Source organism: Podarcis vaucheri, assembly GCF_965113315.1.
Source record: "Podarcis vaucheri genome assembly, chromosome: 9".
NCBI classification, from domain to species: domain Eukaryota; kingdom Metazoa; phylum Chordata; class Lepidosauria; order Squamata; family Lacertidae; genus Podarcis; species Podarcis vaucheri.
In genome coordinates, this window is record NC_138767.1 from 9,489,404 (window position 1) to 9,516,521 (window position 27,118).

The window sequence follows — 27,118 nt, forward strand, 5'->3', positions numbered from 1 at the left end:
GGGGTTGCGGCGCTCATCTCACTTTATTGGCCAATGGAGCTGGCGTACAGCTTCCGGTCATGTGGCCAGCATGACTAAGCTGCTTCTGGCAAACCAGAGCAACGCACGCCGTTTACCTTCCCGCCGGAGTGGTACCTATTTATCTACTTGCACTTTGTGCTTTCAAACTGCTAGGTTGGCAGGAGCTGGGACCGAACAATGGGAGCTCACCCCGTCATGGGGATTCAAACCGCCGACCTTCTGATTGGCAAGCCCTAGGCTCTGGGGTTTAGACCACAGCACCGCCTGTGTCCCTGCTGTACTGCTCTACTTTGCCTTGGTCAGGCCACACCCGGAGAACTGTGTCCAGTTTTGGTACCAACATTTAAGAAGGATATTGACAAGCTGGAACATGTGCAGATGAGGGCAACCAAGATGATCAAGGGTCTGGAAAAGAAGCCTTATGAGGAACAGTTGTGGGAGTTAGGTATGTTTAGCCTGGACAAGAGGAGACAGAGAGAAGATATGATAGTCATCTTTAAATATCTCAAGGGCTGTCACATGGGAGATGGAGCTTTCTTGTTATCTCCTGTTCTGGAGGAGAGGACTCGAACCAATGGCTTCAAGTTACAAGAAAGGAGATGCCGATTGAACATCCACCAGAAAAGGATTTTCTGACAGCAAGAGCTGTTTGACAGTGGAACCAAGTCCCTCAGAAGGTCGTGGGCTCATCTTCCTTGGAGGTTGGTTGACCATCTGTCATGCATGCTTTAGCTGAGATTCCTACATTGCAGGGGGTTGGACTCAATGATCCTTGGGGTCTCTTCCAACTCCCCTAAACATTAGGAAGAACTTCCTGACAGTAAGAGCTGTTCGACAGTGGAATTTGCTGCCAAGGAGTGTGGTGGAGTCTCCTACTTTGGAGGTCTTTAAGCAGAGGCTTGACAACCATATGTCAGGAGTGCTCTGATGGTGTTTCCTGCTTGGCAGGGGGTTGGACTCGATGGCCCTTGTGGTCTCTTCCAACTCTATGATTCTATGATTCCCCAATACCACGATTCACTAAAAAATAACATCATAAAAACTCCTTGGGCCAGTTGCTGCCTCCCAGCCTAGCCTACCTCACAGGGTTGTTGGGATAAAATGGGGGGGGGAGCCATGGATACCCCATTGAGCTCCTTGAGAGAAAAAGGTGGGATTTAAAAGCAACAAACAAAGGAATAAAAAATTCCCTTAGCAAGCTACCATGAGTGAGACACACACGCTTTGCCCCATTTTCTCTCTCTCCAGACCTCTACTAGTTCCAGGGTGCTGACATGGTGTAATAACAAAGTGGGAGATGTGTTATTTACTCTTAGTTAAAAATGGCTTTTTAATAGGGAACAGAAGAGGGGAAGAATCCAATTGAAGGAGGCCAGCAATTGCTCCAAGGAACAATAGTTGAAATTCCCAGGGAAACTCCTAATAAACTGATTGAATATGCTGGAATGGGTTCCATTAGACAAAGAGAACTCATGGGAGGGAGCTAAAAAAGGAGAAAGGTCTTTTTGCTTCTTGTCAAGCACTGTGGACAAATTAAAATGCATTGTTTATGTTTGGTTGTTTGTTTCAAATGCGAAGTGCGTCCAGCATTCTGAAAAACTATTACCACAAAAGGCATCTGGAATCCCTGTGCGTGTGTGTGAGTGTGTGTGCGTATGTTTGTGTATGTATATATCAAGAGAGATGAATTAGCCGTTACTCACTCCTCATTGCAAAAGTCATCCAGAGCATGTTGAAGCAGAAAATGCAAATGCAAAAAAGGAAAGCAATCAATAAAAGCAAACAAATAACAATCATACGAAATAAAAAAATCTCTAAACTGGCAACACCTGCTTGTAGGGAACATAATAATAATAATAATAATAATAATAATAATAATAATAATAATAATATATTTTTACCCTGCCCATCTGGCTGGGTTTCCCCAGCCACTCTGGGTGGCTTCCAACAAAGATTAAAAATACATTAAAATGTCATACATTAAAAACTTCCCTGAACAGGGCTGCCTTCAGATGTCTTCTGAATGTCAGGTAGTTGTTTATCTCTTTGACATCTGATGGGAGGGCGTTCTACAGGGCGGGCGCCACTACCAAGAAGGCCCTCTGCCTGGTTCCCTGTAGCTTTGCTTCTCGCAGTGAGGGAACCGCCAGAAGGCCCTCAGTGCTGGACCTCAGCGTCCGGACAGAACGATGGGGGCAGAGAAGCTCCTTCAGCTATACTGGGCCGAAGCCATTTAGGGCTTTAAAGGTCAACACCAAAACTAAGGATTGTGCTCGGAAATGTACTGGGAGCCAATGTACGTCTTTCAAGACCGGTGTTATGTGGTCTCGGCGGCTGCCCCCAGTCACCAGTCTAGCTGCCGCATTCTGGATTAGTTGTAGTTTCTGGGTCACCTTCAAAGGTAGCCCCACATAGAGCACACTGCAGTAGTCCAAGCAGGAGATAACTAGAGCATGCACCACTCTGGCAAGACAGTCCACAGGCAGGTAGGGTCTCAGCCTGTGTACCAGTTGGAGCTGATGCCCTGGACACAGAATTGAGGTGCACCTCCATGGACAGCTGTGAGTCCAAAATGACTCACATTTTGGTCCTTCAGTGGCACAGTTACCCCATTCAGGACCAGGGAGTCCTCCACACCCGTCCGCCTCCTGTCCCCCCAAAACAGTACTTCTGTCTTGTCAGGATTCAGCCTCAATCCATTAGCTGCCATCCATCCTCCAACCGCCTCCAGGCACTCGCACAGGACCTTCACCACCTTCACTGGTTCTGATTAACAACTTTAAGAACATAAGAAGAGCTGGCTGGGCCAGGCCAATGACCTATCTAGTCTGGCATTCTGTTCTCATAATAGCCACCTAGATGTCTGTGAGAAACCCATGAGCAGGGGAGTTCTCTCTCCTTCTTTGGTTTCCAGCAACTGATATTCAGAAGCATTATTGCAGTGTGCGCAAGCCAACACATGTTCCTGCCCCTCCCACTTCCATATCCTCTAATCTTTCTCCAATGAAAATAGGGACATCCTCTATGGGACGTGGGTGGTGCTGTGGGTTAAACCACAGAGCCTAGGACTTGCTGATCAGAAGGTTGGTGGTTCTAATCCCCACAATGGGGTGATCTCCCGTTGCTCAGTCCCTGCTCCTGCCAACCTAGCAGTTCAAAAGCCTGTCAAAGTGCAAGTAGATAAATAGATACCGCTCCAGCAGGAAGGTAAACAGTGTTTCCGTGCACTGCTCTGGTTCGCCAGAAGCGGCTTAGTCATGCTGGCCACATGACCCGGAAGCTGTACACCGGTTCCCTCGGCCAATAAAGTGAGATGAGCGCCACAACCCCAGAGTCGGCCACGACTGGACCTAATGGTCAGGGGTGCCTTTATCTTTTATTATTATTATTATTATTATTATTATTATTATTATTCCCCACCCATCTGATTGTGTTACCCCAGCCACTCTGGGTAGCTTTAGACATAGATAAAAGTATAATAAAACATTAAACATTTTTTTAAAACTTTCCTATACAGGGCTGCCTTCAGCTGTCTTGAGGGTCACATAACTCCATAGCCTCCAACATTTCTCCGATGAAAATAGGGATGTCCTTAGGAAAAGCGGGACATTCCAGGATCAAATCGTCAATCCAGGACTGTCCTTGGAAAATAGGAGCACTTGGAGGGACTGCACTCCACCTAATTTTCAGTTCCCCAAACAATACATGGACACACACAGCCATGATTTCATTCCAGCCATACCTACCTTCCTTACACCTTATGTCAGCTGTGATGTCAGGTGTGGACAGGTAAAGATACAGTTGGGTTGAAAGCAGGGTTCACAGGCACTGCCAACCAGCCGATTATTGGTGCTTGCAAATAATAATAATATAATAATAATTTATTATTTATACCCCGCCCATCTGGCTGGGTTTCCCCAGCCACTCTGGGCAGCTTCCAACTGAATATTAAAAACAATACAGGAAAGTACTGAGTCTTTGGCCAACGCGGTTTGATTTCATACTTTGCATGTTCAAAGGAAAATGGAAAAGAAACACACGCACACACACACACACACACACACAATAAGCAAATAATGATTAAACCGATGCAGTGCAGAACCACACTGCATTATTCATCCACAGGTTCATGGGTTTTTTGTGAGTGTGAGTTTTCTGTCAGTGCTGACACCGATGCAATCTGAGTAATGACCGCCCTGTGTTCAGCCACGATGAACACTGCTACGCACCTCTGAACATTCTCGCACTCCCACAATATGGCTTTGTGATTTCAGAAAGCTGCTCTGTTAATTAAAAACCAATTCCTTAATTGAGGGGATGAGATGAAAAGGCATTTCTCCCAGTTGCTATGGAGAGTGTGTTTAAAGACAGAAAACAAGGTTGCTTTTTTAACATTATTAATTTCTAACTCCAGATTTACTCTGGCATTCCAGTTTGACTTCAGAGCACACTCCTCTGCCCAGAAAATGTAATAAATACAATAAGCAATAAAATGAACAGGAGGCGTCGTCTTTGTGGCAATCTGCTTTTTACAAAAATGCAGCCTGACAGAGAATTAATTTGTGCTAAAGAGCACATTTTGTTCATTTGCAGGCTCATCTGTTCTAGAGATTACTCCTTTCTCCCCCCCTCTGCATTTTTTATCTAACTGACACAATCTTGCATTCAATGTAGTACTAAGTAACTGTCTGGTCAGTACAAAGATTTATGCTTGAGCAATGGTACTCTCCCCATTTTCTCCCCATGACCTCCTCAAATCTGCCCCAGCAGAGTGGGGTAACTCCCAGGAAATATTTAGGGGGCACTTGGGCAGAGGATGGGGGAAGTCCCTTTTTGCCAGCATAAATTCATGCACTGACAGGATGGTTACTTAGCGCTAGGTTGTATGCCAGCCAGGAAACACACACAGGGAAATCATTCTTAAAAACAACTGACACATTGTCTTAAATCATTGGTCTTCCATCGGTAAATGAGGAGGATACAGTTCATTATATAAATAGATAGATAGATTTATTGCAGCCATTAGCCCATATCGAAAACAATACATCAGATTTTACCCATAAACAATACAGTTTAAACAGTTCCAAGTTAAAACACCCATATAGAACCAATTTTACTTCAGTTAAGTAAACACTATACACAATAAGCTCCCTCTATGTAAACCGCAGTTCAGATCCATCAGATTTTTGGGGGGTATACGTCTTAGTTCTGGCACTTATTGATGGTTCTTAAGTTTAGCTAAGCTGTCAGAGACATACAGTGATCCATTTCTCCTCTTTTGAAATAAAACATTTATCAGGTATCTAGCGACTGCAAGGGATCTACTTGTATCTTTGTCGTTTAATAAGTATATTATTTGGGCTTCCTGAGGACCGTCAGCAATTCTCGATAAATATGGGGCCAGAAACTTGGACCGTGAAGCCAAATGTAATGGACAACAGAAGATTATATGATATAACGATTCTATAGATCCACTTTTACAGTCACAGAGGAGTGAGATCTGTCCATTGGAGAGTCTGTTACCCAACACGTTTGATGGGAAAACATTGAATCTAGCCTTTATAAAGGCATACCTGTGCATCACCACAGATAAGGTAGTTAAGTAAGATGGAAGTTTCATTGGTGGTGTTAAGCCAAGGTTTGTCGGCGAACAGGTGCCACCACCTGTCGCAATATTAAATTGTAAATCCATCTCCTCTAATTTATGAGTTATAATTCTTTTGGCAGAAATTAAATCCAATTTTAATAGTTCAGATGGAGATATTCCTAGGGACACAAGTTTCCCATGTATTATTTTTGCCCAGGGGCTAGGGAAGTCATCTCTCCAGAGACACTGTAACAAGTGGAGATTTGGAAGTTTATGCCATAATGCCAACCAGTAACAGAGGATGCATTTCCATAATGTGGTTTCTGGAGATGTAACATTTATTTCCAGTCGTATAGCAGTATTGCTTACACACCTGGGTAATTTTAGCAACCTTCTTAAAAGCTGGTTTTGGATTTCCTCCAAATGGGTTAGGTTAACAAAGGACCCCCATAATGGGATTGCATATGCTATTGTTGCAATCACCTTTGCCTTGAAAACTTTTAACACTGATGGAATATGGAAAGCCCCATCAGAAAAGAAAAAACGCAATAACGCATAGGAAAGGCCTTTAGCTCTGTTTAATACATATGCAATATGGACCTTCCAGCCCATGTTGTGTTGGAGAAAGACTCCCAAGTACTGAAATTTAAAGACTTGGTCAATAGCTTTTCTGTCTATTCTCCAATTATAGGTTTTTCGACTCTTGGTGAAAATTAGGACTTTGGACTTAACGTGGTTAATTGTAAGAAAATTTGATTTGCAGTAAGCATCGAAGATTTTTAATGCCCTTCTGAGATTTTTAATGCCCTCTTGAGAAGGATAGGATCACTGCGTCGTCTGCGTAGAGTAGAAGGGGGCAACGATATTGGGCAAGACGGGGGGCGTGGATCGTTTCTTGAGACTCTATCAGAGACGCCCTCATATCACTTATAAATAGATTAAAGAGGGTCGGAGCAAGGATACATCCTTGACGAACACCTCTATTGATAGTTACTGGATTTGAGAGGTCACCGGCCGGAGTGATACTCACCCTCGCGGCTGATCCGTCATGCAATTTAGTTATTAGCCACAAAAGTCTTTTGTCTATTCCCCATCGGGCTAATTTTCCCCAAAGTAATCCTCTGGGGATGCTGTCAAAAGCGGCCTTTAAATCAATAAAGGCCGCACAAAGTTGGAGGAATATTTCCGGGCAAGGTGGTATAAAACTAAGACTTGATCAACCGCTGACTGATTCGGTCTAAAACCAGCCTGTTCAGGCCCAATCAGGTTGTTCTCTTCGGCCCACTTAGTAAGCTTAGTTAACAAGAACCGTGCATATATTTTCCCAATTAATGACAATAAACTGATATTCCTGTAATTTCCCGGATCATCTGTCGAGCCTTTTTTATGAATTGGAACAATAATCGCATCCTTCCATATTCTTGGCACCTTCCCACTGTTATTTACGGCATCAAAAGTAGCGGTCAGGATTTTCGCCCACCAGTCTGCATGAAGTTTTATAGCTTCCGCCGGGACTAGGTCAGGACCGGGGGCTTTTCCGATTTTAAGATTAGAAATGAGTCCGCGGATTTCTTCCGGGTCAGTGGGTGGCCAAATAAGGAGCTGCTCATAGACTCCATCGATTGTATTAATATTAGGGTCTGGTAAGGCAAAATAGTTCCTTAGAAAGGATTCCCAAATTGGAGCAGGAATAACTGTTAAGGGGTATCTTTTAGATTTTCTGTTAACCAACAGCCAGAATTTTCAGGAATTACGGGTGCTTGAGGCAGCTATAAGTGCTTGCCAGCAGTTCAGTTGCCATTCCTGTTTGGCCTTTTTTTGCACATATTTATAAGCTGATTTTGCCTGATAGTACTCCTTGGGAAGCATACTCGCCCCTGAGGATTTGTAATCATTATAAATAGCACAGAGAAGTTGTTTGGCTTGCTTGCAATTTCGGTTAAACCACGGTGCACCTGTCTTGGAGTGGGCCCAATTTGCCTGGTGGGTTGGGACAGTAAAGAATGACATGAGGTCATTCAACAGATTGGCAAATAGATTAATAGTTTGATCGTGTTCATATGAAGTTTTGCCAAGGGCTGAATAGGTTTGTATGATCTCCTGCTGAAAAAAATCAGAATATTTTTGAGCCTGCGTTACAGACCACTTTAAACCCTTCACTCGTAATGCCGTATTAATACCCTCTACCGGGTTTTCTGCGTTAGTATCTAATTGAGTTGGATGACTGCGCTCGCCCCCATGCCAGTCTAGAGCAAACGTAGCAGCAAGTGGAAGGTGATCACTATACTGAATATTGTCAATCTTAAAAGAGAGAGCTTTCGAAATCAGATCACTCGAAGCTAAAAGGTAATCTAGTACACTGTTTGATTTTATGCCTAGGTGGGTATACTCCCCCGGTATATCAGGAGGGCAGCAGCCATTCAGGGGTACTAAGTTTAAACGAATAGCCATATGGTAAAGAAGTACTCCAGCCTCGTTTACTTTAGAGTCTTTTGAGGCTCTCCCTAAGGTATGTCTCAAATCATAATTTTCGAGGCATGGAGCAGTCCACCATTTAGCTTTAGTTAAGTCGGCCCAATTTGCTGCTATACGTGCGTTAAAGTCACCACCAATTAAGGATTGGCTATTGGCATATTTGACTCGGCATGATATTAAATGATCTTCTAATATTTCCCATCTATCATGCAGTTCAAGGGACGAACCCCCTGGCGGGACGTAGACATTGGAGATTAGCAGTGATACTCCCCCCCCCCCCCCGGACATCAACCCGGATAAAGCATAAGGGGGAACAGTCAAAACTAATGGAAATTTGAAATGTAGCTTCAGTGAAAAACCAATTACTAGACCACCTTTCGGCTGTCCTCCTTTCTGGGAGGGATAAGCTGGGAGGAATAATAGGTCAAATCCGTTTATGACAATTTCACCCTCCTCCCAAGTTTCTTGCAATAGAATGATATGAAACGAGTTGATATACGACTGGAAATCTGGGTCACATTTTTTCCTACGCCAGCCAGCTGTGTTCCAACAGAGGATCGATATTGGTGGTTTTCTGGGTTGTCCAGCTAACCGTCATTTAAATTCTTGTGGGGGGCTCTTATGCGGCCAGGACGCTCCCTTAAAGAAGTCCGTTATTTTCCTTTGCTGAAAGTTATCGTCCTGGTGTGGTGAATCTTTGGCTCTGGTGCGCACCAATTGTGGGGAGTCTTTTGCTCTAGCGCAAGCCGGTTGTGGCACGATCAAATCACGAGGGCCAGAATTTTGGGGGGCAGAAGAGAGTTAGCATCCTGGTGGGTAGAGATAATATTTGGCGTTTTTAGCTGTCGGGCCCAACTAGGCTCTGAAGAGGCTCCTGCCAAGTCCTCTGGAGCCGTCCTTTTTGGGGATCTAACCAATGCACTTGTGATCATTTGATTTATATGTCCTGCTGGGTCTTCAGTCCACTCTGTGGTGACTCTCGACACTGTAGTGTCTTCCTCACATAATTGTTGGATATTTGGTGGACAAGAATGCGCTGGATAAGCCTGACTTGGAGTGGCCACTACCGTCTCAGGTATGTATGTTGATGTATGTTGATTCCAAGTCCGGCATGGAGGAATGAAGGGACAACGATTTATCCAGGGGGGTGTTATCCTGAGTTCCATTCTTTCCATTCTTTGATCGGTTAATCACGGAGGGAACAGATAAGTCTATTAGAAGCAGGGATGAGTTACCAGCATGAAGGGGAGGAGAAGAGTCAGCCTCCAGCAGTGAGACCTTTCCATCCAGTGCAGAAGGCACCTTATATGCTGGGTATTGGGGAATTGTCGATTCCATCTCCATGGGGCATGGCACCGCTAAATTAGAGTGGGTATTATTCGTCGAAACTCCATTGCAGGCGATACTTAATAGCTGAAGTTTAAGTAAGTCTAGCCTATTTATAATTTCTTGTTGTTCCCTCGCTGGTAACTCTCCAAAGGAGGCAATAAGCTCTCTTTCCTCCTGGGGTGTCAAAGAGTTACTGGCACAATCATAGTGTTTAGTTGTAGGAGTGGAGGTATTTTGGGACTGGCCCAGGCATGGGGTGTACAGCTCAGCCCTCTTTTGTGGTTCAGGACGGGAAGGTAGTACCGTCTCCTTGATTAATCCCTCCGATGTATGCAACAGTTGCAGCAAGAATTCTAACAGAGAAAAAAAAATGAAAAAAAAAATTGGAAAGGAGAAACCACCCCAACTAAATTGGATTGGCAGTCAAAACTATTGGAATACACAGAATTAGCAACAATGACAGGAAGAATTAGAGACAATACAGAACAAACTTTTGTTAGAGAGTGGGTCATTTGCAGAAAATATCTTGAAGAGCAATGTGAATCCTCCGGCAGGCTTAGACTGACCCCTATAAGAACATAGAAAACTTTACTAAAATAAAACTTGGGAAAAGTTTGAAGAGATAATGAAAAGTGCGTCACACAAAAGGAAACTGGGACACTTGACGGGGTGACTGTAAATCACAATGGAAGTTATGTTGTGAGAAATTAATTTATCCTTTGTAAATTGTAGCAGTCTTTGGTTCTTTTTGGTTGATTGTAATTTTTCTTTTTAAAATTAATAAAGGGGTGAGGATACAGAAATGGCTCATGTCCTCACCTAAACCTGAAATTCTGAACATACCTACTAGATAGAATGATGGGGAGTGGCTGCCGAGACCAAATAACATTGGTCCTATAGATCCACACTGGTTCCCAGTACATTTCCGAGCACAATTCAAAGTGTTGGTGCTGCCCTTTAAAGCCCTAAACAGCCTCAGCCCAGTACACCTGAAGGAGCATCTCCACCCCCATCGTTCAGCCCAGACACTGAGATCCAGCACCGAGGGCCTTCTGGTGGTTCCCTCACTGCGAGAAGGGAGGTTACAAGGAACCAGGCAGAGGGCCTTCTTGGTAGTGGCGCCCGCCCTGTGGAACACCCTCGTCTTCAGTTGTCAAGGAAATAAAGAGCTACACAACTTTTAGAAGACATATGAAGGCAGCCTGGCATCGGGAAGGTTTTAATGTTTGATGTTTTATTCTTATTTTATTATTGCTGCCCAGAGTGGCTGATACAACCCAGTCAGATGGGTGGAGTATACTGTAATTACTACTACTATTACTATTATTAGATCACTCTGAGAATTGCAGCTCTGGAAGAGCTATAGTGGCCTCTTAACACCTCTCAGCACCCTTAGCAAACTACAGTTCCCATGATTCTTTGTGGGAAACCATGATTGTTTTAAGTGGTATTATTGTTTCTTTAAATGTCTGGTGTGGCCTGGTGTGGCCTGTGGGTAGAAACTAGCCTCCTGGACAGAAACTAACCTACTGGATAAACCAAAAATTTATATTTGTAACCACACCTACTTTTGCCCCTGGCCCCACCTACCAATGGAATGTGGCCCTGAGACGATTTGCTAGAAGGGAACGTGGCCCCACCCCTGCTGAACAACAGCTATTATATGTTCTTGATAATATGTCTAACCAAAAGGACAAATGCCCTGCCCTCAGTAGCCGTAAAGAACAGATCGCCAGTGGCGTAACATGGGGGCTGGCCACAGGGGTGGTTGTCCCTGGTGAAAATTTGTTAGGGATGCGAATTTCAACACCCAGTGCTGCACACTTCTGTCACTGGGCTCAGTTAAAAGGAGCTTTTCCATGTGAACCAGGATGTGACCTCTTCAGATAACAGAACAACTCTTCTTTTCTTATCTCTGCATCTGTGATCTCCTAGGTGTGATCTCCTCTGTCTGTTTCCCTCCCACCCACCCCCTCCATGTGGCCCCGGGCACTGGCAACCCATGCTATGCCACTGCAGGTCATATCCACAGCATACGTCTAAAGCACTCTCCTATCACTTCAACAGTCATGATTTATCTCCCAAAGAATTCTAGAAATTGGAGTGTTTTAAGGGTGCTGACTGCACAGAGCTGCAATTCTCAGCACCCTTAACAAACCACAGCTCCCAGGATTCTTGTGGGAAGTGGAGTCATAACTGTTAAAGTGGTAGAAGAGCACTTTAGATCTATGGTGTGGAGGTAACTCAAATACATAAGAGGAGCTCTGCTGGATCAGGCCAATCGCCCATCTAGTCCAGCATCCTGTTCTTACAATAGCCACCCAGATGCCCCAGCGGGAAACTTGCAAGCATGTGTTGTTGTTGTTTAGTTGTTTAGTGGTGTCCGACTTTTTGTGACCCCATGGACCAGAGCATGCCAGGAACTCCTGTCTTCCACTGCCTCCCGCAGTTTGGTCAAACTCATGTTCGTAGCTTTGAGAACACTGTCCAACCATCTCGTCCTCTGATGTCCCCTTCTCCTTGTGCCCTCCATCTTTCCCAACATCAGGGTCTTTTCCAGGGAGTCTTCTCTTCTCATCAGGTGGCCAAAGTGTTGGAGCCTCAGCTTCAGGATCTGTCCTTCCAGTGAGCACTCAGGGCTGATTTCCTTCAGAATGGATAGGTTTGATCTTCTTGCAGTCCATGGGACTCTCAAGAGTCTCCTTCAGCACCATAATTCAAAAGCATCAATTTTTCGGCGTTCAGCCTTCTTTATGGTCCAGCTCTCGCTTTCATATGAGTATTCCTCTCCAAAGTTTGGCTAATATTGGAGCAAAGTGTACAAAGTTGATTTCGCTCAAACTCACCTGCCTTTCCTTTTCAAAATTATTTATGATAACCCATAATTTTTAAAACTTGTTTTAATAAATTGTCTTGACAGTCTTCCTTGAACAAACCACAGAAGGAGAGAGAGACCGAGAACTCCTTAATGTACTTTCCTTGTCGTAATTTCAGAAATCAGTTTGGAGATGTCATGTTAAGGGCATGATTTTTGTGTGCATGCTAATGGGCTTTTGAATATTTTAGGAACATTTCTGCTGCTATAGGAATTGCCAAAGGGCTCCTTTTAAAGAAGTGCCAGAACCCCAAGACGCATTAAACAGAAGGTTATGATCCTTTCTCCATGGGAAGAACAGAATGGGGGTTTTCTTCAAAACACCCCTTTCACTCCAAAGAAACATTGTACGTACTGTTATACGGGTTGGGGGGAAATTAGGTAATGTGAAATTTTAAGTTACATCCACTTCTTGACTTGTGAAAGTTATCATCACCCTCTGGAAAGATTTGTGGGAGACTTCCTTTGTCTATTGCTCAACAGTGGTCGAGAGCATTGGCAAAGGCATCATCACAGTTTTTCTACAGAAATTGAAGTGGGGAGGTTCTGAAACCTTTAAAGTAGGGTTGCATAACCTCAAGCCACAGGGCTGAGTGCGGCCCTCCAGGCCCCTCAATCTGGCCCTTGAAAGTCTCTGCCTTGCCCCCTGTCATGCCCTTTAACTTCAATAAAAGGGTACCGAGGCAGAGTTTTATGTCACTTTGCTGTCTACTTTTGCTTCTGTTTCATGTGGAGGCACCTGCATACAGTGGTACCTCAGGTTAAGAACTTAATTCGTTCTGGAGGTCCATTCTTAACCTGAAACTGTTCTTAACCTGAAGCACCATTTTAGCTAATGGGGCCTCCTGCTGCCACCATGCCGGCAGAGCACGATTTCTCTTCTCATCCTGAAGCAAAGTTCTTAACCCAAGGTACTATTTCTGGGTTAGGGGAGTCTGTAACCTGAAGTGTCTGTAACCTGAAGTGTCTGTAACCCGAGGTACCACTGTAATGGGCTGGGCTGGGACCAGATGCGTCTTGTTGGGTAGGGAAGAGTTACCAAACTAGCTTCCCAGCAGGTGGGTCACTGTCACTCACTGGGAGGTCTAGGCAGTGGGGAGGTCAGCAAGGTGCAAACACGCTGGTGGAGCCAATCTGGTGCTCTTGCTGGTGTGCTTGCCTGCTTCCTGGTAAGAAACAGAGCCCCATCTCCTAGCAGTTCCACCCCACCCAGCAGGCTGCTTTAGGTGGGGAGTTCTTTAGCCTAGGTGCTGCCACAGAGAGAGATCCATACCTTGTGCTATCTTAACTCCAGCTGCTCCTTCCCAACATTCCATCCTCTAAAATGCTTCTCCTGCCTCTTGACTGTGCATCACACCCTCCAAGACATCCTCCCTCCTGTTCGGTCAAACACAGTTGATCACACTGGCGTTCTCTCTCTCTCTCTCTCTCTGTCCCCCACTCTTTCTGTTAGATGGGTCAAGGGAGCAGCTTCTTTGGACAATGATTGCCCGAGGTCCTCTTGAGTGCCCAGCAATGGCCAAGCAGGCACACTCCCTGCCTATCCTCCCCACAGAAATGTGGGCAAGTTTCTTCTTTGGCTGCTTCTTGGTGGAGGCACTTTGAGTCCCTCTGAAGGACAGTATCCCTGCTAGCAAGGAAGTGGAAAGAGCCTGGTAGCCACAATCAGTGGCGTAGCGTGGGGGGTGCAGGGGGGCCGGCTGCACCGGGCGCAACATATGGGGGTTAGGGTTAGGGGGCGCAAATCCACAGGTTAGGGGGCGCAAATCCACGGGTTAGGGGCGCAAATCCACGGGTTAGGGGGCGCAAATTATTTGCCTTGCCCCGGGTGCTGACAACCCACGCTACGCCACTGGCCACAATGTTGGAGAACGCTTCACATAAGTATGAAACCCAGGATTTGGTTGGAAAAGGCTAAATGGCCTCTGAATTGGGAATGGTTGGGGCACCACTAAATTTCTTCTACAGAAAAAGTTCAGCAGTTAAAGGCAGTTGACACAATCCCCCCCTCCTTTTTTTTTTTTGCAAAAGATGAGGCACTCCAGCTTACTTACTCTGAAGAATGGCAAATCCCATTTCGCTTCAGCTAAGCTGATAAAAGCTTTACAATTTACTGGACCATGCCGTTAAAGCAATGACATTAAAATGGTGTTAAGGTTGGAGAAAAGGTTAATGCAATCCAAGTTTTATTCTAGGGAGAGAAAAACGTTCATCAGATAAAGCACTGTTGAGTAAGCCAATTCATTCATAGTGCATTAGTGGCTCATCTGCAATATGCCAAGCATCTGCTCTATCTATATTGATTGACTTGCTTGAAAATGCGCTCTCTCTCTCTGTGTGTGTGTGTGTGTGTGAGTGTGTGTGTGTGTGAGAGAGAGAGAGAGAGAGGGAGGGATTGAGACTACCAATCACAAGTTCAGACCCTCCAGGGACAGTCCCACATTTACAGAAGCCATCCTGGTTTCTGATTTGATCCTGGAATGTCCTACTTTTCCTTAAAGGTAAAGGGACCCCTGACCATTAGGTCCAGTCGTGGCCGACTCTGGGGTTGCAGTGCTCATCTCACTTTATTGGCCGAGGGAGCCAGCGTACAGCTTCCGGGTCATGTGGCCAGCTGACTAAGCCATTTCTGGCAAAGCAGAGCAGTGCATGGAAACACTGTTTACCTTCCCACCGGAGTGGTAGCTATTTATCTACTTGCACTTTGACGTGCTTTCGAACTGCTAGGTTGGCAGGAGCAGGGACCAAGCAACGGGAGCTCACCCAGTCGCGGGGATTTGAACTGCCGACCTTCTGATCGGCAAGTTCTTGGCTCTGTGGTTTAACCCACAGCACCATCCTTAGGATGTCCCTATTTTAATTGGAGAAATTTTGGAGGGTATGGAGTTATCCAACCCCCCAGCCATGTGAAGGCAGCCCTGTATAGGGAAGTTTAAAAATGTTTATTGTTTTATTAGGTTTTTATATATGTTGGAAGCCACCCAGAGTGGTTGGGGCGAACCAATCTGATGGGCAGCATATAAATAATAAAATTATGAGGAGGATGAGGATGGTGAGGATGCAATAGAACATCTCGAAGCTACAAACATGAGTCTGACCAAACTGCGGGAGGAGGTAGAAGACAGGAGTGCCTGGCATGCTCTGGTCCATGGGGTCACGAAGAGTCAGGCACGACTAAACGACTAAACAACAACAACAACATTTTCATTGGAGAAATATTGGAGAGTATTCAACTTTGATTCAGACCTTACAGGGAGAGCATTTCAGAAATGGTGGCTGTAATAGGTATGAGTTACTCGTGCGTAAACTGGTGCCTTTCTCGGTTAATTTGCCTTGTTAAACCTTACTGACTGCACAGCCCCTTCTCATCGTGACTGTCTCAGTCACTGGCAGAATCCATCAGTGGGCGTTTCTTGAACCTCTTCCAGCATAAAAGTTGTTTGACACCTAGTCTCCTCCTCCTCTCACTGCGCGGGAGTCTTCTGCGCAGGGTAGGGTTGGGTAGCGGAGGACCTGGGCTCTCCTCACTGATGTCCAGTGAAGAGTCCTGGAGCCCTCTCTCCAATTCCCCCGTCTGCCCCCCTTTATCCCTGGTGTTGCGCTGATTGGCTTCCCCCTCTACTGAGCTGTTTCTCCCCCTGCTGCTGGGTCCTTCACCAGCATCATCTGGGAGCCTCCCCTTCGCCTCTCGCTCCGATGTCAGTTCCCTGACAGTGGCCTACGACAGGATAAGATTAATAATGTCAGTCAAGTTTCCTTTCGTGAAGCTTGCTTGCCATTACCCATCTTCTCACTTACAGGACCCCCAGTTCCCTGCAGATCTCACTTGAAGGGCAGAAGGGGGAATGAACAAGATCATTTAACCAAAGTCACCGGGCATATTCATCCACAATTCATGCTGTTGTTCGGATCCAGAAATTTCTGCCATGAGACAGAAACAGTGTCTGGTCAATTGCAAGAAAACCTACCACTTGCCAAGCTCCTGAGAACCAAGAGCAGCAATCGGAAGTCTCCAGCTGCCAGGATGGAAAGACAATACCACATTTATTTCAATTTAGGAGGATTGCTGCAACAAGATGACTGAAAGGGCTTGGAAGCCCTGGAGTCTGGGAATCCAGGAGGCTGTAACTGCCCTTGAGATCAGCTCCCATCCTTTTTAAGTAGCATCCAGAGCAGGCCCCATGTCTTGAAAATAATTTCCTTTGCTTAGAAGAAATGGGAAGCATCTGGTCCTTAATTGTGGCAGGTAAAAACTGCAGCATCAATGTTGGCAGTGTTTGCCGCAGGCATGAAGCCCCTTTTTAGTATTCCTTGTTTGATGGAGCTATGCCCAGTGTTAGTTCTACTTAAAGTAGATGCATTAAAAATAATGGACACAACTAGCTTAGCTCCATTAATTTCTGTGGCTCTGCTCCAAGTATAATTTAGTTGGATGCAACATTTAAACAGTATCTCGTGGCTCTTAAGAATAATTAGGCAGGGACATCAGAGTCATATGGTGTAGGCATAAGTGTGTATGTTTCACTTGATGAAACACATTGCATTATGAATCTTTCATGCACTTCTGCAGCAAGCTATCGATGGTACCAGCTGTTCTCCTTTAAGAGCCATAAAATACAAAAATGCCAACGGAGCTTCCAGCAAACGTAAAGGCCGAACCAATATGTCAGGTGTGTGGAAGAAAAAGCAGTTTGAGGAATGATCTCATAAGCATTCTTTAGCATGGAACTGGCAAATATTCTGTGTCCCTCACTTCTTTCTAAAAACAGCTTGGGTCTTAGCCTTTGCTGCTGCCATTACCCACATTCCACACCCTTTCCAGTAGGTTTACAGTGAACAGGCGTGTGCTGGAGATGGAGGGGGATTGCTTCAAGGTCATTGAGAGAATGGTTTTTATTCCATGTGCTGCAGCAATACCCCTGGGTTGCATTCACAAGCATTTTAGTAGAGGGTTGCTTCCAACTATATATCTCCAAAGGCCAGAGGGCTGTGTGGAGGGAGAAGTTCCATTGCACTTGTGGAAATTGCTGCAATGAAAGCAATTATTTCACTGGATGCAAATCCACCATTTCCAGCTGAAAGCTCAATTTGGCTCCTGCCCACTCAAAAAAATGCCCCACCAAATTTGAGCACGCACCATGCCCAGTCTAACAGCCCCTCTGCGCAGCAATAATGTGCTATTGTTGGTGAAGCATCGTGGGATGAATCTCCCACCGATGTACTATTCTTGTGTCCAGGAGGTGTTGCACAATACACCCACAATAAAACTTGAGTACAGAGAGCCGGGACCAGTTCAACATTTATCAAATGTGTGCAGAGGAGGGCAACCAAGATAATCAAGGCCAGGCCTTATGAGGAGTGGTTGAAGGAGCTGGGTATGTTTAGACTGGAAAAGAAGAGACTGAGAGAAGATACGATAGCCAACTTCAAATATCTCAAGGGGTGTCATGTGGAAGAGGGAACAAGCCTGTTTTATCCTGCTCTGGAGGGGGGGGGACTCAAACCAAGGGCTTCAAGTTACAAGGAGATTTCGACTAAACATCAGGAAGCACTTTCTGACAGTAAGAGCTGTTTGACAGTAGAACACCCCCCCCTCGAGAGGTGGTGGACTCTAGTTCCTTGGAGGATTTTAGGCAGAGGTTGGATGGCCATCTGAAATGGATGCTTTAGCTGAGATTCTTACATTGCAGGGTGTTGGACTAACTCTACAATTCTATGATTCTACTATTATTCTAATGGGTAAATTGGTGTGAGAAGGTCAAAAGCAGGGGTCAGCAAACTTTTTCAGCAGGGGGCCGGTCCACTGTCCCTCAGACCTTTGGGGGGGGACTATATTTTGAAAAAAAATATGAACAAATTCCTATGCCCCACAAATAACCCAGAGATGCATTTTAAATAAAAGCACACATTCTACTTATGTAAAAACATGCTGATTCCTGGACTGTCTGCGGGCTGGATTTAGAAGGCAATTGGGCTGGATCCGGCCCCCGGACCTTAGTTTGCCTACCCATTATTAAAAGTCAAAGCGGGGGCTAACCTGCCTTTTGCATTCTGAGCTTGGAATTAATTTCAGCTAGAACAGGACTCCACGGTGATCCTCCAGCCTCCATTTGGCTGGTGGGCGCCATATTTGTTTGGGCCAGAAATACACCAGAATGATGCTATACTCTTTCAAGTGACATTTTTGGATGAAATGGTACTTCCTACTGGTTGAGAAAGAATCACTAAAATGTCCCTCCTGCTTTCATGGCCTACCATGCTGCCCTGTGGCATGTTGGAGGGTAGTAACCAATTGCCTGTGTGGATTTAAGATTCCGTTAGCAGTCCGGTAAATGGAAGTGGTGATGTTGGGATCTTGTTGTGCCTTAGACAGCAACATAGCTTTCCTTATATCTCATACTTTGTCCTATGGAGCTGAAGGGAAGCCCCTGAGAAGCCCCCTGCTTTCAGTTCAGTCCTGCCCCAAAATCTACATAGCTCTGCCCTTACGCTATTTCTTGGTCACGCGAGAGTGTGACAAATATATGGAAACCAGAAACTCACCTTTGTATGTGTCCCCCCCACACACACATTATTTCTTTGATAGAATCCCCTTTAACTTCATTTCTTAAAAACTATGGTGGGCTTACATTTTCTCCGCCATGCTGTTTAGACTGCAATGTGTGAGTTTGTATGGGTTTTAACATTTCGTCCTTTCAGCTGCTTCCATGTTTGTGTTATATGGAAAGCAGTGTTTGACCCCCCCCTCCTTTAAGTTACTTGTGGAAGAAAGTTCTTTTTAGTAAACAGATTTACAGTACTTTTTGGCTCCATTCACTCTTGGCATACAAATGTATGCACCTCCTTTTTTTATGAGAGAGCTCATTTATTTCTTATTCTGAGGCCTGCAAAATACAGTTTTAACATAAAACAGCTCTCTGTGGCAAGCTATGATGCCCGTTCAAGGCACACACAGGCCAAAGGTTATTTTCAATCTGTGTCTCAAAATAATTATCTATATCCAAAGGGACATTGGTGACCTGAATAATTTATTCTCATCTACACATTTTTGTAAGCATATTCTCGCAATATACACCCTTTTGCAAAGCACTTTTCCCTACCAGAAAGTATTTTTGCAAATGCACCCTTTACAAAAATGTGCATTTTTGTATACGTGATTTGGCTGGGTAACTTTATTGCAAAAAATCAGCAATATGTACATTTTGAAGGATTCCTACCTTTCAGTTTGTGCATTATTTCAGAAAAAGTAAACTAGGTAGCTTCTCCTTTAAATGAGAACTGAATTGAATTCCCCCCCCCATCCATGGTGTTCTTTATGCCCAACGGTTGACTCTTTATTCCTCCAAATCACCTGCCCCTTTCAGGGTACCCACTGACAAGGATGGACAACAGGCAAATGTCTTAGGTGAGGCAGGAGTTGCGAGTCACTGAGAAGTCAGGACAACACAGCAAGTTGTAACTGGAGCACAAGAAAGAGGCAGGGTCAGGGAGCAAGTCAGAGCACATCTGGAATACTGTGTCCAGTTCTGGGCACCACAAATTAAGTAGGATATTGACAAGCTGGAATGTGCACAGAGGAGGGTGACCAAGATGATCAAGGGTCTGGAAACCAAGCCTTATGAGGAATGGTTGAAGGAGCTGGGTATGTTTAGTCTTAAGAAGAGACTGAGAGGAGATATAATAACCGTCTTCAAATATTTCAAGGGCTGTCACATGGAAGATGGGGCAAGCTTGTTTTCTCTTGCTCTGGAGGGTAGGACATGGACCAGTGGCTTCAAGTTACAAGAAGGGAGATTCCAACTGAAAATCAGGTAGAACTTTCTGACAGTAAGAACTGCTTGACAGTTGAATGGACTCCATTGGAAAGTGGTTGACTCTCCTTCCTTGGAGGTTCCTGAGCAGAGGGTGGGTGGCCATCTGCCATGGATGCTTTAGCTGAGATTCCTGCATTGAGCTACATGACCCTCAGGGTCCCTTCCAACTCTACAATTCTATGATTATAGCCCTACCTGAAGACACCAGGGATCGAACCTGGGACCTTCTGTCTGCAAGGCAGTTGCTGTAGCACTAAGCTATGGCCCTTGGCCTAAAGTCTGCAAGTGCTGATAACTTGCAGACCCCACTGAGCTTGTTAGTCCTCCACTAACCTCATTAGGTCATCAGTTTGATTCACAAACTAGTTAAGCTGAAATGCTTCTGCCTAAGATGGTCTTGCCCCACTGACCTAAGTGGAACTGCATTGGCTTAAATCCAAGGATTCAAAGCGGGTTAGGTTAATAACTACAGGGTGTGTGTAGGTGTGTGCATAGCAGGGAATGAACTGAAGAGTGCACTGTTTGTTGAAATACTTCATTTTCTAGGCCTATTAGCTAACAGGACAATCCTTGTTTAACCGAGGAAAAGGCAGGGTAGGTTTATTTAAACGATTGGTTTCAATCCCTGAGAAGGAAGGTGGGTTTCAGTCAAGCTTTACATTTTGCAATTAATACATATCCTGAGCATTGGTCACTATTTTTTAAAAATGGTTTATAACTAAAAATAGCCTTTACTGAATGTGGGAGCACAATCTAACAGGGGTGCTTAATCTGTGGCCCTCCAAATGCTGGGAGACTCCCAGTTCATATCAGACCCAGCCAGCTAACCATTGGTAAGGGGTGGTGGAGGTCTATAGGTTACCCACCCCCATCTAAAACCTTTAGCCATGAGTTCCCATGCACTTTTACTCTGCTTAGGGATGAGCGGCAGATTTGTGTTTGCCCTTTTGTGCTCCCATGCACAAAAGGATGCTAGTTAAGATCAGTTACGTGAAAGCTAATTTTCTACCAGTTCCCAGAAGGAAAATTAGCAGGAAAAATTGGGGTTCCTCTATGAGATGGGACCTTAAATGTAGATGCCATTTGGTTGGTAGAGTGCTAGAGATTCATCATCTGGAACCGAGCACATTGCACAGTTAAGAGAATCATCAACGTGACCTCCATGGATTCTTAGTGAAAGGGTGGTGGCTCTTGCCTGACTTCCTGAGAGCCGAGTCTCTGCTGCATACTGGGAGGTGACGCATCGGAGAGGTCAGTGCGGTGCAGATGCAATGGCAGAGGCAATCTGGTGCTTATGATGCTTTTGCACTCCACCAGCCTCTCTATCACCTCCTAGTAAGCAGCGTTGACTCAGCTGTTGGGTGATCAGGTGAGTGTATTCATCCCATCACACCGTCGGCTACTGATGTTACAACAACTTGCAGGTTTTAAGTCTTGTAAATATCGAATACATGACAGTGCTTAGCCTCAGAAGTCCGAAACATATACCCTCTGACCTTATTTTTCTTATATAGAATTACAGGCTTTAATTCAGTACAGTGGTGCCTCGGGTTACATACACTTCAGGTTACATATGCTTCAGGTTACAGACTCCGCTAACCCAGAAATAGTACCTCGGGTTAAGAACTTTGCTTCAGGATGAGAACAGAAATCGTGCTGCAGCAGCACGGCGGCAGCAGGAGGCCCCATTAGCTAAAGTGGTGCTTCAGGTTAAGAACAGTTTCAGGTTAAGAATGGACCTCCGGAATGAATTATATACTTAACCCAAGGTACCGCTGTACTTTGATACATGGTCATAATTCAGTTTTAAGAGAGTGTATGTGTGCCAAGTGTATTTTTGTATTGAATTCAGTTTTCCCCTTAAATCAGGAATGGGGAATCTGTGGGTCTCTGGACGTACTGTTTTCTGCTTTGTCTTTCAGACTACAACTCCCATCATCCCTCACCATTGGCCATGCTGGCGGGGGCTGATGGGAGATGGAGCCCAGCAATAGGTTAAACCCTTGTTAATTTGCCCTGGCATTTAAAACTGTGGTGCTTTCAGTGGATTGAATAGTTTCCCCCCTCTGTTTCATTGTACAGTTATTTTATTATGATGATTTATTAAGTTTGTATGCTTCATCCATAGATTTCAGGGCAGCTCACAACATAAAAACACAAAATACAAACACAAAATACAAACAAGAACAACACACATACACCCAAAACAATAAACCACCTCCTCCAGTCTCTCCTGTTGTTTTGCAAACTTTAAATTCCTGCGTATATCCGTCTGAAATCTATCGTCTTTTGAACATGCAGTTTATATATTTTTAAAGCAAGAAAGGAATGAATAAACAAAATCTGGAGGGTCATAGGCTGCCCCATCCTTGTTTTAAACAAGGTTCCTTTAATCGCTTACTATAACTGAAATTGTAAAACATCAAAAAGGTTAAAAGCTGGTGTGGGTGTGTGTTGCCACCCCAGTAAAGGAACTGGATTTTTAAAGATGAGTTGAGTGACCTCTTAAGGATCGTCTTTAAATCAGCACAGTTTCTTCGCAGAAAAAAATGTGGCTGGCAGTGGTGTTACGTGCCACACCAGTGTAAAGCCAAGGAAGCCAGGCTGCAAGACACATAGATGAGAATGACCCGGCTAATTTCAGAACGAGATTACATGAGATTAGCATGTCTGCTTCAAACAGATTTGCTACAGGTAACGGAAACTTTAAAAAATAGCTTTTGGCAGCAGCTCCACAGCAGAGCATCTGCTTGGCTTTCAGAAGGTTGCAGGTTAGCAAGCAGATTGGGAAGACAGGATCCTACCTTCTGCCGGGTGTTTGCATTCTCTTTATCCCAAAGAATATTGCATCTGATTTGCCAATTGTTCTGTGGGTGGCTGGCAGGCAGAACTTGCTACTTGAGGATGGCTCATGAAAAACAACCCTCTTTTAAAACCATCTAGAGCTATGGTTTTCCCAGTAGTGATGTATGGAAGTGAGAGCTGGACCATAAAGAAGGCAGATCGCCAAAGAATTGATGCTTTTGAATTATGGTGCTGGAGGAGACTCTTGAGAGTCCCATGGACTGTAAGAAGAGCAAACCGATCCATTCTGAAGGAAATCAGCCCTGAGTGCTCACTGAAGGGACAGATCCTGAAACCGAGGCTCCAAGACTTTGGCCACCTCATGAGAAGAGAAGACTCCCTGGAAAAGACCCTGATGTTGGGAAAGATTGAGGGCACAAGGAGAAGGGGATGACTGAGGATGAGATGGTTGGACAGTGTTCTCGAAGCTACCAGCATGAGTTTGACCAAACTGCAGGAGGCAGTGGAAGACAGGAGTGCCTGGCGTGCTCTGGTCCATGGGGTCATGAAGAGTCTGACACGACTAAACAACAACAGGTTGTTGGCCATCTCTTCCTCCATTGTTTAACTGTGCATAAAGTCTGGTGAACCCTGCTATGGAACTGCTTGGTGCTTTTGCCATAGGCTAAACCTCCCCCCCCCTCCTGTAAGCAGATGGCTGTACCTGTCCATTTGCCGAGGATGTAAATTAAGATCCTGAATATTTCATGCAGGGGAAAAAGCAGACAACGATTATGCTTTTTAACCTACAAATCCACAGTCCAGGAATGAGCTGGATATTTGGGGAAAGAAAGTGTTTCTCCCTGCCCCTTTCACACACAGAAAGGAAGATTCTCCACTTACTCCTGACCACAAAACCACTTATTTAAAGAGGGAAATGACAGCCAAGCCCATGGGCCCTGTGCGGAGCAGACGGCCCTTCCCCCCCCCCTCTGCTGACCTGCCGATTCAGACTATTCCATTCATGCAACGGGCATAATGATATGATGACATGACTGTATATTTCCATTGGACGTGGCGCTCCAAAAAAGAAAAAAAGAAAACCCGAAAGAAAACCACCCACCCTTGCCAGGAGGAGCAATTTTTAGAAATGGGAGCCAGGGGTATGAATTTCCCACTTGTGTGCTATCACAGCCTTTGCATTCTTGAGCCCTGCAAAGAAGCGGAGGTCAAATTGTAGAGCTTGTTTGCTAGGCAGGGTTTCTCACCCGCAAGGGCTCACAGCGCGAGGGAAGTCTCACTGTTTGATGTGGGGAAGGAAGGAGGGTTACTTATGTGTTGTTGAGCTACTGAGATGAATTTTAGGAGAGAGAGAGAGAGAGAGAGAGAGAGAGAGAGAATATTCTCCACTACTGAGCAAGGCACTGCAGCTGCTCACTGGAAGGAGTTGTGCAAGTTTCAGAACTTTGGTTAAATTCCCTCTACTAGTTATTATTAATTTTCTGCACACACAACCCACCTTTTCCTCAAACATGCTCAAGGTGGCATTCGTGCTTCTTCCCCTTTTAATCCTCACAACAACTCTGTGAGGTAAGTTTGGCTGAGAGTCCTTGGCTGCCCCAATTTCACCCGGTGAACTTCATTTGGCTGAGTGGGGATTTGAACCCTGGTCTCCGAGGTCCTAGCCGAATACTCTAACCACTACACCACATGTAGTGGGTTTATTATTTTAAAAGGGAATGTGGAATCAGCGGTGAATATTGATTCCCTGAAAAATAAAATGGCCATCCAATTCACAAGTGACTAATTCTGGGAATGGACAATCTTGGCGCTATTTTTTTTTTTAATGACTAGGTGGGTTACTTCCCCATAGGAGCCAACTCCTAGGGGCCAAGGACCCTTCACTCCCACAATACAATATTTGAGGGTGCCCCGCCAAGTTGACAGGAATTGCCATTTAAATGGTGTGTGCATGCTGCATCATGTGATCAGTTATGTGCGGTGGGACTTACCTGGGCCGCCTAATATTTTATTCAAGTTGGCACCCCTGTACTCCCCCATTACTCCCCTCCCCCCAAAAAAATTGGAGGTGAAGGCTACAATGATAGCTTGTTAGGCCTTAGGTGATTGAAGCATTCAAAGATGCTGCTTGGAATCGTTCTGTGATGCTGGGAATCATAGGAAAGAACATTTCCCATGGTTCCCAGTGCCCTGGAAGCTGCAGAACACATTCAGAACTTAATAGAGACCCTATAGAGGTGCCCATCCTGCAACCACAGTGATGTCCAGGCAAGCAGAGAAAACAGTGGCCACAAGAGCTCAGGTTAGAACAGTGTTGTAGAATCCAAAACTGCACAGGACAAAATTATGTTTCTTGAAATGATCCATCTATACTGAGTGGCAGCAGCTCTCTACCGTTTCATGCTTGGGGCATTCACAGACCTACCTGCAAATTCCAGGGATTGAAAAACAGATTCTCTACCACTGAGATATGGTCCTTCCACTGGAAGGCATTCAGCAACGTCATATGAGTTTCCAACATTGTTTTCTAGCTGAGCTTGCAGGAAGGATGGTCGGGGTCTATCTGTAATTTATGGTACGGCTTCTGTAACTAAAGGATGTCAAGGGGCACTTGAAACCCCCGGGAAATTCTAGGCAAAGTAGGAAATGAATTATAACAATGGAACCTGTGCTTTTATTTCCCCTTAGAATCTGGCCTTGGGGGGCGTCCCAGTCTCGACTCTATGTATGCAAGCGTAGAGCAACGGCTGAACGAGACGCTGAGGCAGCGCCGGAATGCCGGCGACAATCACTACAACATCGAGGTGCTTCTGGGAGTGGATGATTCCGTCGTCCGATTCCATGGCAAAGAACACGTTCAGAACTACCTCCTCACCCTGATGAATATAGTGAGTTCTCTCCCTCTGTAGTTGTTCTGGGAAGCATGTTTTTTCATCCAGTACTCAGGACTAACTCCCTCTCTCCTCAACTGGTGGGGCATTTTGCAGGTGTATTCTGAAGCATAGATATGGGGAGGGGGATGAAGTCAAGGTACTAAGGGATGGGGGTGACACTGTGGTCTAAACCACTGAGCCTCTTGGGCTTGCCAATCTGAAGGTTGGCGGTTGAAATCCCTGTGATGGGGTGAGCTCCTGTTGCTCTGTCCCAGCTCCTGCCAACCTAGCAGTTCAAAAGCATGACAGTGCAAGTACAGTGGTGCCCCGCAAGACGAATGTAGATAAATAGGAACTTCTTTAGCAGGAAGGTAAATGGCATTTCTTTGCGCTCTGGTTTCCATCACTATGTTCCATTGCACCAGAAGCGGCTTGGTCATGCAGGCCACATGACCCGGAAAGCTGTCTGTGGACAAACGCTGGCTCCCTCAGCCTGAAAGCAAGATGACTGCCACAACCCCATAGTCGCCTTTGACTGGACTTAACTGTCTAGGGGTCCTTTACCTTTACTGAGGGTGCATTCACACGACGGTTTATTCCTCCCCCCCCCAGCATTTGCCTAACTGTTAATTTAGGCACTATATTTGAGCTTTCACATGACCTTAATACCACTTCTGGAAATCTAGCAGAATATAGTGGAGGTTTAGCAGTCATGTCCATGTTAATTGCTTCCAGAAAAGAAAACCCCTTAATCCAGGAAAACAACAGAAGTAAAGTGTCAACATTTGGGGCGGTATACTAGTATACAGTTATTTCCTGCCATTTTCATGGGTGCATCAGGAACCTGAACCTGCAGAAAGTTGGGGAATAGTGACGTTGTCCGAACACAAAATAATAATAATAAAATAATAATTGTCCAGTAGCACCTTATAGACCAACTAAGTTTGTTCTGGTATAAGCTTTCATGTGCATGCACACTTCTTCAGATACACTGAAACAGAAGTCACTAGACCCTTATATATAGTGAGAGGGTGGGGTGGGGTATTTCTCAGAAGGGTAGTGGAAGATGGGTGATTGGCTCAATGGGTATGGTAAACCTGTTGATGACTGTTACGACTGCAATTAGTCCTACAGGAAAAAGCAAGGGATAGTATGCAGATGACCAAAAATAGATTTAGCATGTGTAATGAGACAAGAATCCAATACAGTGGTGCCCCGCAAGACGAATGCCTCGCAAGACGGAAAACTCGCTAGACAAAAGAGTTTTCCGTTTTGGAGGTGCTTCGCAAAACGAATCTCCTATGGGCTTGCTTCGCAAGACGAAAATGTCTTGCAAGTT

At 45.1% G+C, this 27,118-nt stretch overlaps 1 protein-coding gene across 1 annotated transcript in view; it reads left to right on the forward strand.

Moving 5' to 3' along the window:
- ADAMTS3 (ADAM metallopeptidase with thrombospondin type 1 motif 3) overlaps positions 1-27,118 on the forward strand; it is a 143,045-nt gene that overhangs the window by 59,191 nt on the left and 56,736 nt on the right. Inside the window, exon 5 of the mRNA XM_082236327.1 lies at positions 25,595-25,794. Coding sequence (XP_082092453.1) covers positions 25,595-25,794 — 200 coding nt within the window. The remainder of the gene's footprint in view (positions 1-25,594; positions 25,795-27,118) is intronic.